Source organism: Xiphophorus maculatus, chromosome 6, assembly GCF_002775205.1.
Source record: "Xiphophorus maculatus strain JP 163 A chromosome 6, X_maculatus-5.0-male, whole genome shotgun sequence".
NCBI classification, from domain to species: domain Eukaryota; kingdom Metazoa; phylum Chordata; class Actinopteri; order Cyprinodontiformes; family Poeciliidae; genus Xiphophorus; species Xiphophorus maculatus.
Window position 1 is genome coordinate 14,363,404 of NC_036448.1, and position 16,249 is coordinate 14,379,652.

Genomic DNA, 16,249 nt, shown 5'->3' on the forward strand with positions numbered 1-16,249 from the left:
GCAAGGAGCAACAGTTCGGTTTGAATTTCACAGCATTCACAAGGCAATAAAATCATCTATTTCAAATGTTCTCTTGAGTTTGTTCATGTTTGAAGAATTGAGGTTTTAGACTTCTGGTTAAGTATAAGATTATGATCAGTATACCAGAAATTTTGGGCCCTCTGATGCAGCTGCTGTTATTTCTTGAATCTTATCTTACCCATCAAACATGCATACATAAAGTCAAAGGCTTGCAACTGCTTTGCTTTCTTTGGTCAAATACTGATACTAGCACAATGTTTACTGCGAGTGAATTTTATAAGCAACAGTCCACATACAGTTTTGCTATTTACAATTTATTTATTTATTTTTTAGTTTTAGCTTACTGTAAGGTTTCTCCCCACCAGCAACACTCTCAGACAATGTGCAAAATATACATAAAGCAATGCAGACTAATCAAAAAATGCTATGCAGGTGCATTTTGTTAATTCGACTTAGGACAAGAAGAGGGGACAGGTCAGGAGGGAAAGTGGCAGAAGATATCTGTAACTTAAATGCAAGCTAAGGCAGAGTACTGATTGTTCAAACCGCCCAGGTTCCAGACAATAGGCTGTTTTATTATTACAATTTTATAAAGATTGTTTATAAAATTATAACTGTTTATTACTGTTTATTATGTCAGTAATAAACATATTGTTTTTGTTGTGTAATAAGAGCAAACAGACATGAGAAATCCAAATAGACTCCCTGCACTGGACCCAATTGAACAGCAAAGGCTATAAAAATGATCGATTTAATTTGGGTAAAAACAACACTTGTGTCTAGATAATTTCATGTGAAATTACTGAAAGTAATAGTGCACAATAATGTTCAGAAAAGCCACCTGACTCTCTGCATCAAGTGTCTGCTCTGTGTATTCTGTTGGCCCGGATGGCTCCCCTGGACCCTCAACTGGAGGTCTGGATCCCAACTCAGCGTGAGAATCTATACAATTCAAAGAACATGTCTTAAAAGTTTTAAATAAAACCTGATGCTGGACATGCTTCTAAAATGTCTAGACAATTTCTCTAAATTGACTCTTCACAATATTCAGCTGATCAGGGGGTGAGATGGTCACCTGGGGCCACAGATGCATCCAGGTCAACGGAGCACAGAGACTCCATTGGCACGTTAATGTTGTACACATGGTTAAAGACAAGAGGCTGCTCTCGTAGCGTCTGGTTGACTGAAGAAGCAGAGGGAAACTGATCCCCCTCTGGGATCTGCCTTCTCACTCTGGTGGTTCGAACCAGCTTGTTGTCTCCTGATGGAGCAGCATGTGCAGCACCCTGGAGCGAGAGACAACATGAAACAAAAAACATTACACGTTTTGTGGACTCAGGGGATTTAGGTATGTTCGCTCTTTTCTTGTCCTTCATATGACAGTGCATTTACAAAATGATGGAGTAACGACAAAGAAAAGAGCCCCGGGGTATAACAAACAAGGCGACAATAAAATGCAAAATCTGAAAAATGGTGTTTACTGGCTGCAACACTGACAAAACAATTTTCAAATAGAGAAACGGTAATCTCCAAAAAGCAGTGGTGACAGTTCTGTGTTTAAAAGCTAGGTTTTATGACTGCAAAAGTAAACTGTAATACATAAGTAGCAAGATCTCATCATATAGAAGTAATCATCTACATCTGCAAAAGTACCCCAGTACCCTATTTAACCTTTCTATGTTGCAATTTAATTTAAGTTGCATTAAAAACTATTTAAACTCTGAAAAATGTGATGTTAATGTTCATTAAGGACACCTGGATCAACTCTTTGTATAACCATATTTTCAAGAAATTATAACTGAAAGTCTTTTGGGGTATGTCTTCTTCACCAACTTCACCTACTTTCAAGAGACTGAGATTTTTGTTCAACCTATTTTTTGCAATTCAGCTCAGGCTGATGGATGAATAATATATATGAACAACAAATCTTAAATCTTACCATCAATTACAAATTAGATTAAAGTCTGGAATTAAATACTGTGATCTGAGTTTGGGTTGCATGTTTTTGATTGCAACTCTGCACTGTAAAAGAGAAGCGTCTCCAATTTAGGGTAAAATATTGACAGCTGTGGTCGAAAGATTTTTACTATAAAAGTCTAGCAACCATAGCTGCCAATATTTTACCCTAAATTAGAGTTGTATGTTTTTTTTTTGTTTTTTTTTTCACAGTGTGCCAGATGCTAAACCTCTGTCCTCAGCTTAAGCCTGTTGATAATGTGTTCTGGTTGCACCTTATCAAAAACAAATTCCACATGTTTGATAGCAGAACTTTTATGATAAATGAAAAATGGCAAGAAGAATTGGTTCTCTCCATGACACTCTTACAAAAAAGCCATATTTCTGGACTGCATGACTAACAGGTCTGTCATCAGATTCTTCCACCTAAGCTGTGGATCTCAGCTGTTTCTGCAGAGTTATTATGGTCCCTTGGCAGCTTCTCACCTATCTGTTTAGGCCAGTATTAAAAGCTTGGACCCCCACTTGTCTATGAGAGCTCTTTCAGTGTCTCATGGAGGCTGGGAAGTGCCATATTGCAGAAAAAACTGACAACTGGGGCTTTAAACACCTTAATTGGGCTGGCAACCACATATTGATAGACCAGCAATACAATACAAAACCATATATATATATATATATATATACTGCTAAAAAAAATAAAGGGAACACTTTAAGTGTTAAACACCTGTTTAAGTGTTCCCTTTATTTTTTTGAGCAGTGTATATAAGATTGAAGAATTGCTGAATTGCTCCATTTTTTTCTGTCAGAGAACTGAGCATATTCTGTACACCAACATGCAGATATGTCAAGATCTGAATAACTCCACATGTCGTTGCAGTTTGATTTTAGAATGATAGCCATTTGAAAGCTTTGAAGCTTGAATCAAAAGGTTTTTTCCCTTTTTTCACCTATGAATGAAAGGATTTTTTATTATGTGTGGTCCAAATGAACAAAACATAAACCCTTTCATGTCTTTTCCAACTGAAGTGCATTTGAAGCTGAAAATGCATGCCAACCAAAGAGCAATCGTAGCAATTTACTTGTGAGTTTCTCCCACTTATAACAGATGCACTGCAGTTGCCAAGCACATATTTTGTTTGCCTTGATAAAAGTAAATTCATATGAAACATCATCTGCACTAAAAGATGGACCTACTTGACACATGGTGCTTGAATTCTAGCTTTATAACCATACAGCAGTAATGTGGTTTTTGAATCCTATTGACTTATTTACACCATCAGTTGTGGAAACATGTAGAAATTTTCTCAGTAAGCATATGCAAACCATTTTAGCAGCACATTTAAGGACTGTATTTAACAATGTTGACAGATCTGGGCTGCACACAGACCAATTTAACACAGAACCCTTTTATGTAGCCTGGCTGTAACAATAAATGTGGAATGTGGTTTACGCTTCACCAAAAATGCAGACGTTTGGGTGAACGCAAATGTTGCTCTAAAATTGGTACATATTATCCAGATATAATGGTGTTAAAAACCAACTGCTAAATTCTGGTTCAACAATTGAGAAATGCCTGCTTTTCAAAGGTGCAATACAAAAAAAAAAAAACAATTATAACAACAAATATACATGCTGTCAAAAGTCATAATTTGTATGCCAACAATAGATTTGATCTTGGCTTAAAAAGGATTGGATACAAAACAAATAACTATAAAGGGATACTTAAATTGTAACACTGCTAATTCAATTTTACCTGTAGTGCAAAAAGGAGAGCAAGAGCCAACATTGTTGTGAGCTCTGTGGTCCAATGAAGTTGCTTTGATTCTGGCATCCTTGCAACACACTTCACCACTGTCCTCCACTCACACCTATTAAGGAGTAGAGGAAGAGAAAAAAGAAAAAACATTATTTTCAATGACATTTCCAAAGAAAGCAATTAGTACAATAGCCTTTATGTGTCTGTACATAAATACTCTTGTTATTGTACAGACCCTGAAACATAAATTCATAACTTTGTGCAGAGTAACTTCAGTAACTTCATTCATTGGTGTCCCCCACTCTATTATAGATCCACAATAAGCCAGTTCTGCAAGGCACTATTACATTTGATTAGGTTACAAAAATATACAAAAATATAAAAAAAATAATCTGTTTTATCATAATCTTATTCTTGATAGAAATAAGCAGCTTATAGCAGCATAGTTAAAAATTTAAAATGACAGCTTTTCCCTAAATTTTTGTCAGTTTGGGAGTGTACAATATTTCACACCAAGTTTGACAAGTCTATTGAATTATCACAATTAAAAAAACAAAAACAAAAAAACATTCTAAATAAATGGAATCAACATTTCACAAATACATTTTAAGTAGAATTTGAAGAAGTGTCTGTTCAGGATAAAATTATTCATTTCAGCTTTGACATGTGTAAATATTTTAGATTTTAAGCAAGAGATTGTGAAATGTGGCCGTAACTTATAAACCTCAAAATAGACCTTTAGTCCTGCCTGACTTTATTTCCAATTTTATTTTATCTTTGCTTAGAGCTCACTTACTTGAATAAAACATATACAATATCCATAAATGTAAGTATGATGTACATTGGCACAACTGGGCAAAGTACTGTAGTAACTACACAGATTTTCTAGTCTCAGATTCACATATTGATATTTCTATTGTTAACAGGGTGTCAGTAATTGGATTAGAACAGGTTCCTACGCAATCTATTTTGGGTCATTAACACAGCATTTCAAATAAAACTTATAATAAAATAGTTATATTTGAAATATAGCTACAAAATCAAAAACAGGTGTGATTGTAACACTAGCCACTTGATGATGGTGAGTTAAATGCAATCTTTAGTATTTGTCAAACATGCAATAATGTACATCTTACCTGCAGGATGGCGCTTAAGGTAGTTTTGAAACTACCTTAAGTCTAAACTGAAATCTGAAGCTATAAATTAGACATCTACTTCGGTTTCACTAGCCAGGTGTTGTGAGATACATGCAAATAAGAAACACGAATTTTGTTCAGGGCCTTCATCAGGAATACAACTTCAAAGGTGATAATTTTGAGTTGACTGGTTTGTGTCGCTAGAGTATAAAAGCACCAATCAAACTAAACAGAATATTTATATTGAGGACATTTGATAGTGTTTTTGAATGAGATTTGAAGCAATTTCATTCCCAGTTCCCTTCAGATTAACCATGTTTGAGGGTGTATGGTGGATACGAGGATCTGTGATTTGAATTCTAGAAACCTTTTTTATAATCTCAACAGTGCATCTCATGTTGGTAAAGCAGTCTGTTTCTCTCAGCTGGAGCCTTTTTGTGAGAGCAAGACGAAGGCATCTTATCCCACCTTACAGGCTCAGGCCTCAGTGTATTTGCACATAAATAAGAAACAGCCAGATTTACAGTGCTAGAGCCAGGTATCCTTATAAGATTGTCTCATTCAAAGAATTTCTTTGTCATTATTGCATACTAATGTAACTCAGCTTTAAGTATGCCACCTACATGCTTTACATTTCAGCATAGGGACATGTTACTGTTATTTTTTTTTTCTCAATATTAAATATTTTGTTACATAAAAACAAGCCAAAAAAAATACAAAGTAATTGCATATAACTGATCTAGCTGATATGTTACCTCACCGCTGGTTTTACAGATGACTTTGGCCTTGCTAACAAGGACTTCCACCCTGTACCCACGAGATGGAAAATGTTTCACTACCCCTCAAGCATGGAACTGTTATTTGACACCACAAGAATCATTTATCTGCCAAATTCACCAAGCAAAACACCGGGGATGTAAATGATGGGATGAGGTGGGCAAGACCAATTACAACCATCCTGTTAACAGAAAAGCTACATTAGACAGTCTTTGGGAGAGGCTGGGATGATAAATGTTTCATCATAAATTTTCTGTGAGACGTATAACAAAGAAGACAGAATTTTAAGATCAAGTGTAATAATGTGTTTGACACTTGTGAATTATTTCATTTTATTGTTCTTCTCTTTTGATTGTTAAGATGAATGAACATCTTGTGACATAATCTTTTATTTATCCATCCATCCATGACAAAGTCGGCAACTTCACATGACAAGATAATGAAATCCGAATTAAGCAGAAAGGCAGGCCAGATTTTTCACAATGCTTGTCGTTATAACTGAATTATTTAAATTTTTTTAATTATTAAAAAACAAAGTCAAACTACATTAATGCACATATTCATTTGAAAATAAATCTCATTAGTTGTTCTAAATTTTCTAATAACTATCAGAGATATTTTCTCACATTTCATTCAAGAAAATTCATGCTTTCATACACAAACAAGCAAAATTGGTTAAAAATGTATACAATAAAAATAACAGTCAAGATAGTGTGATCTATTTTCTTCTTACAGCTGGGAGATTCTATCTACTGATACAAAAACCTGAAACTAAAATTAGTTGTTTTATGCAGACCAGTGACCTGCATTTTCCCATCACTCATATTATCAAAAAGGCTGACACAAGCAGCAAGTGAAAGCTGATTCATCAGCAACTTTTGCTTTCACATACCAGTTTTGGTAGGTTTTGATAACCTTGTTATTCTAATAGGTGATTTATTATCTGACTAAAATCCAAACTGGTCATTTATTAACATAGATGTTAATGTAAACTGTCCTGAGGGAAATTAGATGGTCACATCAATCACACAACAAATTGTTTTTTCATTTATAAAAATGCTAATAAATAACTAAACAAACAAAATAAAATCAAACCAAAAAAAGAAAAAAAAAACCCTCAAAAACCATGAAATTCATTTTCAGCTTAAAAATAGTTTTGCAAAAGCAGTGCTAAAAAGTTTAAAAGAGGTTGAAAGTCACAAGCTCATGAATCTGGATAATGGAAGAGGTTGATGCCCACAGGCATTATCGCTAACAGCTAGTTGAGGTTTTTCATGGAGGCTCAATTAGGAAGAGACCCACTCATTTCAGCTCAGGAGAATCAACATGCTTCAGGCATGAAAAGCTGGCTTTGAATATTTACGTTTTGCAGCAGTAAGTGCACATGCCCTCAGAAAAGAACACAAGCCAGCATAAAGCCAAATGCTCCGATCTACACAGCCTCAAAGCCCTATCATGTCATTTTGTTTTATATTTAAAACTATATTTACAAATGCATGAGATATGGGAAGCAATTAAATGGAAAAATAATTATATGAATGAAGACATTTGATGGGTGTATGACTGTGCTGTTCGTCAAAACTGGAGGTGATCAGTGTTTCTTTTATTATTCTTAAGTACAAAAGAACAAAAAGAAGGCTTACATAAGATACTGATGGCTCTTTTAGTTTATTCACAACTACATTTTTAGAACCTGGGGAGATATAAAGTCAGGGTATTCAAGATCCTGTTGAAAGTTTACTGTCACATCAATCACAGGTGATTTCTTGCGAGAAACTGAATGACTTTGCCTCCCTCCAAGGCTAAAACAAAACTGCTTGTTCATATTAGAACAAAACCCATCAGTGCTTCTCTGTAATGTCACAAAGGAAGGTGAAAATTATTCTGCCTGCATTAAAGAACCTCCTTTAAAAAATAACCCAGACTGTATAATGAATCACAAAAACCCAAAGGCTTAAAAGTCAAGTAGAAAAAACTTTGATCTTGTCTTTTTTACTTATTCTTCTATGTTAAATGAAATTTATCCCTGAGCTGTCTTGGTATGGCAAAATCTTTCAACTTCAATGTGATTAAGGGGCAAGAGAGGAGATATGAATAAAGAATTATATCTCAGAGTGCAATTACAAAGTGACAGTAATCCAATTTTCTGTCACCAGGTATACAGAAAAAAAAAAACATCAGTTGTTCATAGTAGACAGCAGAGCAGATTAACAAAATAAATCCTAAATAATTGTAGTGATGATACAAGTTGTCCTATCACTTAGCATAACAATCTATCAAAAGAGGATGAAACAAATAGAAAAGGTGACCATCAAAATTATTAGTAGCAAAGTACCAAATTACTGCATTTCACACAAAAGGCGAAATGCATCCTCCACACCCCCCACCAGTCGCTTCTTGGCCAATTTGAGTTGCTATCATCTGGAAAGAGATTCATACAGCCTAAGGCAAGAACAACTGATAAAAGAACAATTTTATTACTTTATTTGGAAAAATTCAAAATTTGATGTGGGACAAAAAGAAGGTAATACGACATGAGAAATTATCACACAATTTATATCATTGCTGAGTTTCTTAAACATAAACATCATGGCTTAATCATGATTGAGGGAAACTTTTTTTCATATGCTTCTCCATCTATTACTGATCATATTTTAAACAGTGTTGTATAGTAACGAAGTAAAAATACTTCACTACTTTACTTAAGTATATTTTGGAGTACTTCATACTTTCCTGGAGTATGAAAATTTTTGATGACTTTCACTTTTACTTCACTATATTTCCGAACTTAATTGCGTACTTTTACTCCGATACATTTTCAATGTGTGGTTTAGTTACTCGTTACAAAAAAGCGAGAGAGAGAAACGAAGTGTTTTGTATGAGGGGCCGTTTAGGACAAAATTTACGTTTTGTCTCTCACACACTACCAAAAAGTCTCGCATACTCCAAAAAAGTAGCCACGCACACTCCAAAAAATTACGTTTTGTCTCTCACACACTACCAAAAAGTCTCGCATACTCCAAAAAAATAGCCACGCACACTCCAAAAAATTACGTTTTGTCTCTCACACACTACCAAAAACTCTCGCATACTCAAAAAAATTACATTTTGTCTCTCACACACTACCAAAAACTCACGCATACTCAAAAAAATAGCCACGCACACTCAAAAATTACTCACGCACATTCAAAAAATACTCAAATTGCGTATACACACACTACTAAAATGTCACACACACACACACACAAACGTTAACTTTCTCGCTCACATACACTACTACCAGCTCGCTCACATACACTACTACCAGCTCGCTCACATACACTACTACCAGCTCGCGCACATACACACAAACGTTAACTTTCTCGCTCACATACACTGCTAACAGCTCGCTCACATACAGACGTTTATCTCTCACATACACAAGACTAAAGTTGAACACACACACAGTACTAAGACTCGTTTTATGTATGTGTGAGAGCCAGACTCTTTTTGAATGTGTGAGAGCGACACTCTTTTTGAATGTGTGAGAGTTGTCACGGAAGAGGCGGGGCATAATTTTTGGATCAAACTGCGCATGCGTAGATCCTAAACTATAAGTTTCGATTGTTGACTCACTGTATGTTCTATTACTTAGTATATTTGTGCTTTTAAATATATATAGAACGTTTAACTTTCTTGTAGATTAAATGTGCTATAGAAATAAATGAATCTGATTGATTGATTAAAAATAGCAAAATTGCTGTAGTACAATCTGTCCACTGGGTGCCAGTATTACAGGAATTATTAACCGGCGCCAACTAGTGCCGAAGAAGAAAGAGTTTGCTATACCGAACATGGCTAACTCTAATTCGAAACGAGAGAGAATTGGTCAGGCAGCTGCCATTTTAAACACCATTCTATCTTCTCCGGAGGCAACCAGCACTTTGACAGGCGCATTAAACGATTCAACGACTGCCCGCAGTGCTACAGTAGATTCAGAACTCTCATCTCTGTTCCGTTCCGGAGCGGTGTTTAAAATGGCAGCTGCCTGACCAATTTTCTCTCGTTTCGAATTAGAGTTAGCCATGTTCGGTATAGCAAACTCTTTCTTCTTCGGCACTAGTTGGCGCCGGTTAATAATTCCTGTAATACTGGCACCCAGTGGACAGATTGTACTACAGCAATTTTGCTCTTTTTAATCAATCAATCAGATTCATTTATTTCTATAGCACATTTAATCTACAAGAAAGTTAAACGTTCTATATATATTTAAAAGCACAAATATACTAAGTAATAGAACATACAGTGAGTCAACAATCGAAACTTATAGTTTAGGATCTACGCATGCGCAGTTTGATCCAAAAATTATGCCCCGCCTCTTCCGTGACAACTCTCACACATTCAAAAAGAGTGTCGCTCTCACACATTCAAAAAGAGTCTGGCTCTCACACATTCATAAAAAGTCTCGCTCTCACACATATATAAAACGAGTCTTAGTACTGTGTGTGTGTTCAACTTTAGTCTTGTGTATGTGAGAGATAAACGTCTGTATGTGCGCGAGCTGGTAGTAGTGTATGTGAGCGAGCTGGTAGTAGTGTATGTGAGCGAGAAAGTTAACGTTTGTGAATGTGCGAGCTGTTAGTACAGTGTATGTGAGCGAGCTGATAGTAGTGTATGTGAGCGAGAAAGTTAACGTTTGTGTGTGTGTGTGTGACATTTTAGTAGTGTGTGTATACGCAATTTGAGTATTTTTTGAATGTGCGTGAGTAATTTTTGAGTGTGCGTGGCTATTTTTTTGAGTATGCGTGAGTTTTTGGTAGTGTGTGAGAGACAAAATGTAATTTTTTTGAGTATGCGAGAGTTTTTGGTAGTGTGTGAGGGACAAAACGTAATTTTTTGGAGTGTGCGAGGCTATTTTTTTGGAGTATGCGAGACTTTTTGGTAGTGTGTGAGAGACAAAACGTAATTTTTTGGAGTGTGCGTGGCTATTTTTTTGGAGTATGCGAGACTTTTTGGTAGTGTGTGAGAGACAAAACGTAAATTTTGTCCTAAACGGCCCCTCATATGCCTGGGCTTGTTCATCACCACCAATAGGATACACCTGTTTCGCTTCTCCCATTAAACACAAAGCAAGTCTCGCAATCAGGAACAGCCACATGGAGCAGGAGACGGAGACCACAACGACTGCAACTACGTCGGACACGGCTCCAGGGGAACCACCAGCTGGTGATAGGGTGACCAGACGTCCTCTTTTTCCCGGACATGTCCTACTTTTCAGACCTAAAAAGATGTCCGGGGGGAATTTAAAAATTGTCCGGGATTTTGGTCAATTGCCTCAAAACACATTACATAGCTTACAGTGCATTGTAGGGCACTGCACACGGCGCTGCGTGTCACGTAATCCCTGAGCCGCGTCAGTGGGCAGCACTCTCTCCCCCCCCCCCCCGCTCCAAAGTTTTCTGGGGTTTTTTTTTTTTTTGCATAATGACCAGTTGTGTGCACCACCTATTGACTGATTCACTGATTTGTGAAGTAGAGTAATTGTAACAGCTCTTTTTCTTCATGTTGGCCGCATTTTCTGTACTATTTATTTTTCTCATTTTCAGCACTGACCTTACTTGAAGGGAAAACTTAAGGCTTACAAAAACTTTGTATTTTCTGTCCTAGAGGGTATACTAAGAAGCTGGTTCAGTTGTAAAGCAGGTTAAGTTAACCTTGTGCTATAGGTAAAGCACCTAATTTTCTTTACTAAATAATGCCTGCAGGTATATCTATTAGCAGGTTTAATTTTGCCTGCACTTGGTTGGGTACATTATTTTAAGTGTATTTGACAAGTTTACCAAAATATAAAAAATGTCATTCAACCTGCATTTGCTTTGTTTTACTTTTTACTTGTACTTTTCATTACATTACTTGAGTACATCCATTTTTACAGTACTTTCCATACTTAAGTACAAGAAGTTTCAGATACTTTAAGACTTTTACTCAAGTAACATTTCAGTCAGTGACTTCGACTTTTACCAAAGTCATATTTTGGAAAGGTACTTGTACTTTTACTTGACTCTGAGATTTCAGTACTTTATACAACACTGATTTTAAAGACAAAAACTTAAGCAGCCAGCAAGATTCTCCCATCTGGTAACTTTGCTTAGATCACCAATTTGATGCCCATGTTCAGTCAAGCATCAGTGGTGCCTTATGTTTCCTTTTATAATCATCACATTTAGACACATTGTTAACTGTTTAGTCAAGCTTGCAGAATATATCACATAGCACTGAAGTTTCTAATAAGTCCTCACTTACAAACATGTTGTATGAAGAGCTTCATTTATGCAAATTTTAATTGCCAATATTACCTCTCGTCTACATGCAAACTTTCTCATTTTTTATTGAAATTTTTAATGCAATGAATAACAATAAGTTTCTATTTTGCTACATTATAAAATTTGTATGCCTCATTGCAGTCTCATGGGCCTCACAGATGGTTTGCGAGTCATTTATTAAATACAGGCTTGGTTTTGTTATTCATGCTCGGTTAGATTTGCATATGTAACAGTCACACCATGATGCTTCTAGACCTTTTACTCTGAAAAAATACACCAGGCACAGCCCACAAACTATCCCTAATGAGACAAACAACGAGGTATTAGCCAATCTACCATTTTGATTCACATTCCTAAATTATCTGAGCCTTCAAAGTTCCACATAAATTTATAATTTACGCGTAAACCTATTTCTGAAAATTATGTATTTATGTTTATAATATTTAGCAAACAATGTAGCTGAAAGTAATCATGGTAAAACGAATAATATGAAATACTATGCAGAAAGACCCCGAGCCAGGAATTGATCCCAGGACCTTCTTGCTGCAAGGCATCAGTGCTACCTACTGTGCAGACCCATAATTTTATAAGATTAGTTATTATGAGACATAATTTTATTAAACATAAATCATGAAATAAAAACAACATAGCAAAAATGTAGATGGCACACTCAACTGTAATCTGAACACTTGTCACTAGTCACTGATGTCTGAGCAGCAGTTAGCAGAAACCTGGCTTTCTGCTAACTTTATTTTAAGTTTTTATTTGTGGAACAACTTTTTGACATTCCAAATTATATTCACTTTTCACATTTTCTAATGTTCAAGGAGTGGTGCTCTTTTCCAAGCAAATTGAGACAGAGGTGATGTAAATGCTTAGTAATGAGTCCATATGATGCACTAGTGTTTTGTTATAAGTTCAATGATATGCTTAGCATTTGCAAAAGAAACATCACAAAAATAGAATTTAAAAATTCTGAACAAGATTGAAGCTTTTGAAAGAGTATGCCTTTCTGTCTCAAAAGGCCATGCATTCAAAATTCAATAAAAAAGTTTTGTCACATCATCCCTATTCAAGTTTTGCAGCTGACTTTAAGACTTGTTACTCTTTTGGAGATGTTTGGTTCAACACATTTGATCGTGTTTCTTGAGATTTGCTTTGCCTGTTTCCTTCAACAGTTTCACAGTTGCATAGCAACCTGAACAACAATTTAAGTCCCTTGAGAAATCAGTGGATGCTATGCAAAAGTGCACATGAAGTACATAGAAATGAGGGTAGAAAGATTTATTTAGTCAAGAGAGAATTGCGGAAAAGAGAAAAAGTTGCTTCTTTGTTCTGTCTTCAGAGCCTCACTCAGATCATTGGACGATGTATGAATTAATGAGCAAACTGTAGAATCTCAATGCATCTTGGTATTGTGTTTCACAGACGCATGTCTAGAGAAACCATCCAACATTCTCTTGTCTTAATTATCAGCTTTGTGTAAATGAAAATAAAAGCAAGTAAAGTGCAAGTAAAGCAAGTAAGGAAAAGTTTCTGTCACTTTTGTTATGAAATGTATATCAAAAATGGACTTAAAGGTTTAACCTAATTAAATAGAAGTGGCCAGTAGAACCCTTAGATGTTTGATTTATTTGAGATAAAGCAAATTCTTCAAAACTTGGAGAATTTGTTCAGTTCCTCAAAACATTCATGAGCCATATCTATTCGGCGGAAGATGGTTTCATTGCCATTTTGAGGATTAGACAGCAGTCAGTATGGGCATCCTGACTGGTCTGCATCTCTGTAGACCCAACCTCATCCAACTTCAATACACATTTTGTTTTGTTACATCTCTCTATCAGAATCAACATAAAGTTTTTCAGCAGTATGAACTACGGTATTTTTTAATATTAGTGAACGGCCAAGGCTTCGGTGCACCAGTGAAGTTTGGCCTCTCATGATCCTGCAGTGAGCTCACCACCGTTCCTTCCTTACACCTCTTTTGATAAATACTGACCACTGCAGATGCACTGCACTGCACCCTACAAAATCCCCAGCTAACGATGCACTGATATAGTTGCATTCGTCAAACTTGCTCAAATTTTTATCCTGGCTCTTTTTCTCTTTATCTAGCACATCAACTTTGTGGTGTGGACACAATGTTCACTCCCACTAACTGGTGCCATGAGGGCCAAATAAGTGTTATTCATTTCACCTGTTAACCCTAAGTACTGTACAATAGAAGAGAAAATGGCATGAAAATGTCAACGTTTTTTTTTTGTGTTTTTTTTTTTTGGTTGTATAAACAAAGAATTCATCTCTTCCCACACACACAAACCTCTTGATCATAGTCTTTTCCTGTGTAGGTGTCTGTATCTTTGTTTAGGCAGCATGGGGCCCACAGGAGATTAATATCCCAGTTGGATTACAGAAGAGAAACGCACTGGAATGCTTCATTAACTCTCATTCTTACATTGTGCTGCTTTCATTCCATGGCTGTAAGGCTTTTTAAGACTGCTGCCTTCTGATTAAGTGTTTTCTGTCAGCCCAGTCGACATATGTCTCAATCTGTGTACATGGTCTTTCTCCTACTTGGGTCCCTCTTGGGACTCTGCGAGAATGGATAAATCAGCCTCGGGAGCAATTGACTGTCACTATCCCTTTACGAGACTCACGATTAGGACAGCAAAAGTGCTCATGAGGCAAGCTCCACTAGAGTCCTGCTGCAGTGGTGTCGTTGCAAGTATATCCCCAGCTGCTGAGATGCAGTTGCTGAGAGAGGCACCGCGATCATGAGCAGTCAGCGCAAAAGACAGCATCAAGTGCTGCTTGTGGTTTAAGATGCTGCAGGCTGATGTCGATCCCAGGCCTGGATGGTTACCAGAGGGCACAAAACCTCCATCTGCTGAAATGTTGTCTCTCCTCAGCAGCTTTGCACTCGGCAAAGAGGAGGAGGATTTTCTGTAGAACTCGCACTTTTGCTTTCTCAGGATTTTAGTCACCTTTCCCCAAAAAATCACCTTTGGTCCATCCTGGTCTTGTCCCTTTTTTCTGTTTGCCACTCTCATTTTTCATTATCTGTTCTTGTCATTTTCACCATCTCTTTTTATCTTTCTGACAAGTATTTCATTTTCTTTCTTTGACAGAGGATTTTCTTGATCCCCGTCTCTAAAGTCTTTTTGTCACTTTGCACAGTAAATCTGTTCACTCAGAGATGCTGATTTTTAAGCTCAGAGTCATCCACTGTGGAGGGTGGAAAAAAAACGTATTTTGTCTTTTCCACATCTAGTTACAGTATCCCTTTTCTTTCTTCAGCAGAGGTCTTGTTATCCCCTTCTACCTTGTCCTATGAAGGAAAAGCCCTAACCTTCATTTGCACAGGTTAATGAGCAGCCACCTCAGCATGAACGTAAAACCAATACCAAGCCGTCTTGCAGGGGTGATTGCTCACACTCTTTCTCTCTCATTCACATCACACATGCTCCTTTATTCCTTCTCCATCCCCGCATCTCAGTTTCTTTCTCTCAATCTCTTTCTACCCTCTGCACCTTGTAAATTGGACTCTGGCAACATTACGATGCCTTTCTCATTATTCTCATCACTCTGGCCAAATTGCCTTGTCTTTCAGGACCATTGGGCTCTGTTCATTGGCTGCTCCCTCAACCTGAGGGCTGTATAAGTCTTTGTTTCCCTCCATCTTTGGGCTATTTCTGCACAAAGAAAGGACCAAAAATGGATTCAGTTTAACAGCATAAGGCAAAAGCTATGATCACTGACAACCACACACCATTTCACACTGCACTCTCTGATCCATTTACTTATGAAAATGGAAACAAACACCTATGAGAAGATCTGAAGTAACCTGTTAGACAAAACTGAAATTAGAATATGGTGATATTTGCACTTATTGTCCAGTATTTAGTGACTACTATTGAGGAAAATGGATGAAAAGACAAAATCCTACCTAGAAGCTCATATAGAAAGATAATAGTCTAAGATAAATATATATCCTCTGCAACACCTGGAAAAAGATTATATTTAAGAAAGAATCAATCAATCAATCAAGTGTATGATCAGTTGATTGGTGATGCAAAAGAGCACTGTTACATTGATTACAGCCATTAGATGCATGTTGTGGGCATATTTAACATCTTCTTACAAAAGTTACTGGAGATTTGACTGATTTTGGAAAGGTCCAGTTAACTCTGCTGTAATCAGCAGTCTGTGTCAGCAGACTTTCGCCAGCCTGCAAGTGTGTGACGCCATGTGGTGCCCTCAGTGTTAATGATCCGGCAAAGGTGCATCCATCTGCTCCA

At 36.7% G+C, this 16,249-nt stretch overlaps 1 protein-coding gene across 6 annotated transcripts in view; it reads right to left on the reverse strand.

Annotated features, from left to right (window-relative positions):
• Positions 1-16,249, reverse strand: part of tnr (tenascin R) — a 177,460-nt gene that overhangs the window by 75,413 nt on the left and 85,798 nt on the right. For all 6 annotated transcript variants that reach the window (XM_023335636.1, XM_023335634.1, XM_023335633.1 and 3 more), the window contains 3 exons: positions 3,734-3,848; positions 1,097-1,307; positions 863-963 (listed from right to left, as the gene is read on the reverse strand). In XM_023335636.1, coding sequence (XP_023191404.1) covers positions 863-963; positions 1,097-1,307; positions 3,734-3,811 — 390 coding nt within the window. In that variant the 5' untranslated portion in view covers positions 3,812-3,848. The remainder of the gene's footprint in view (positions 1-862; positions 964-1,096; positions 1,308-3,733; positions 3,849-16,249) is intronic.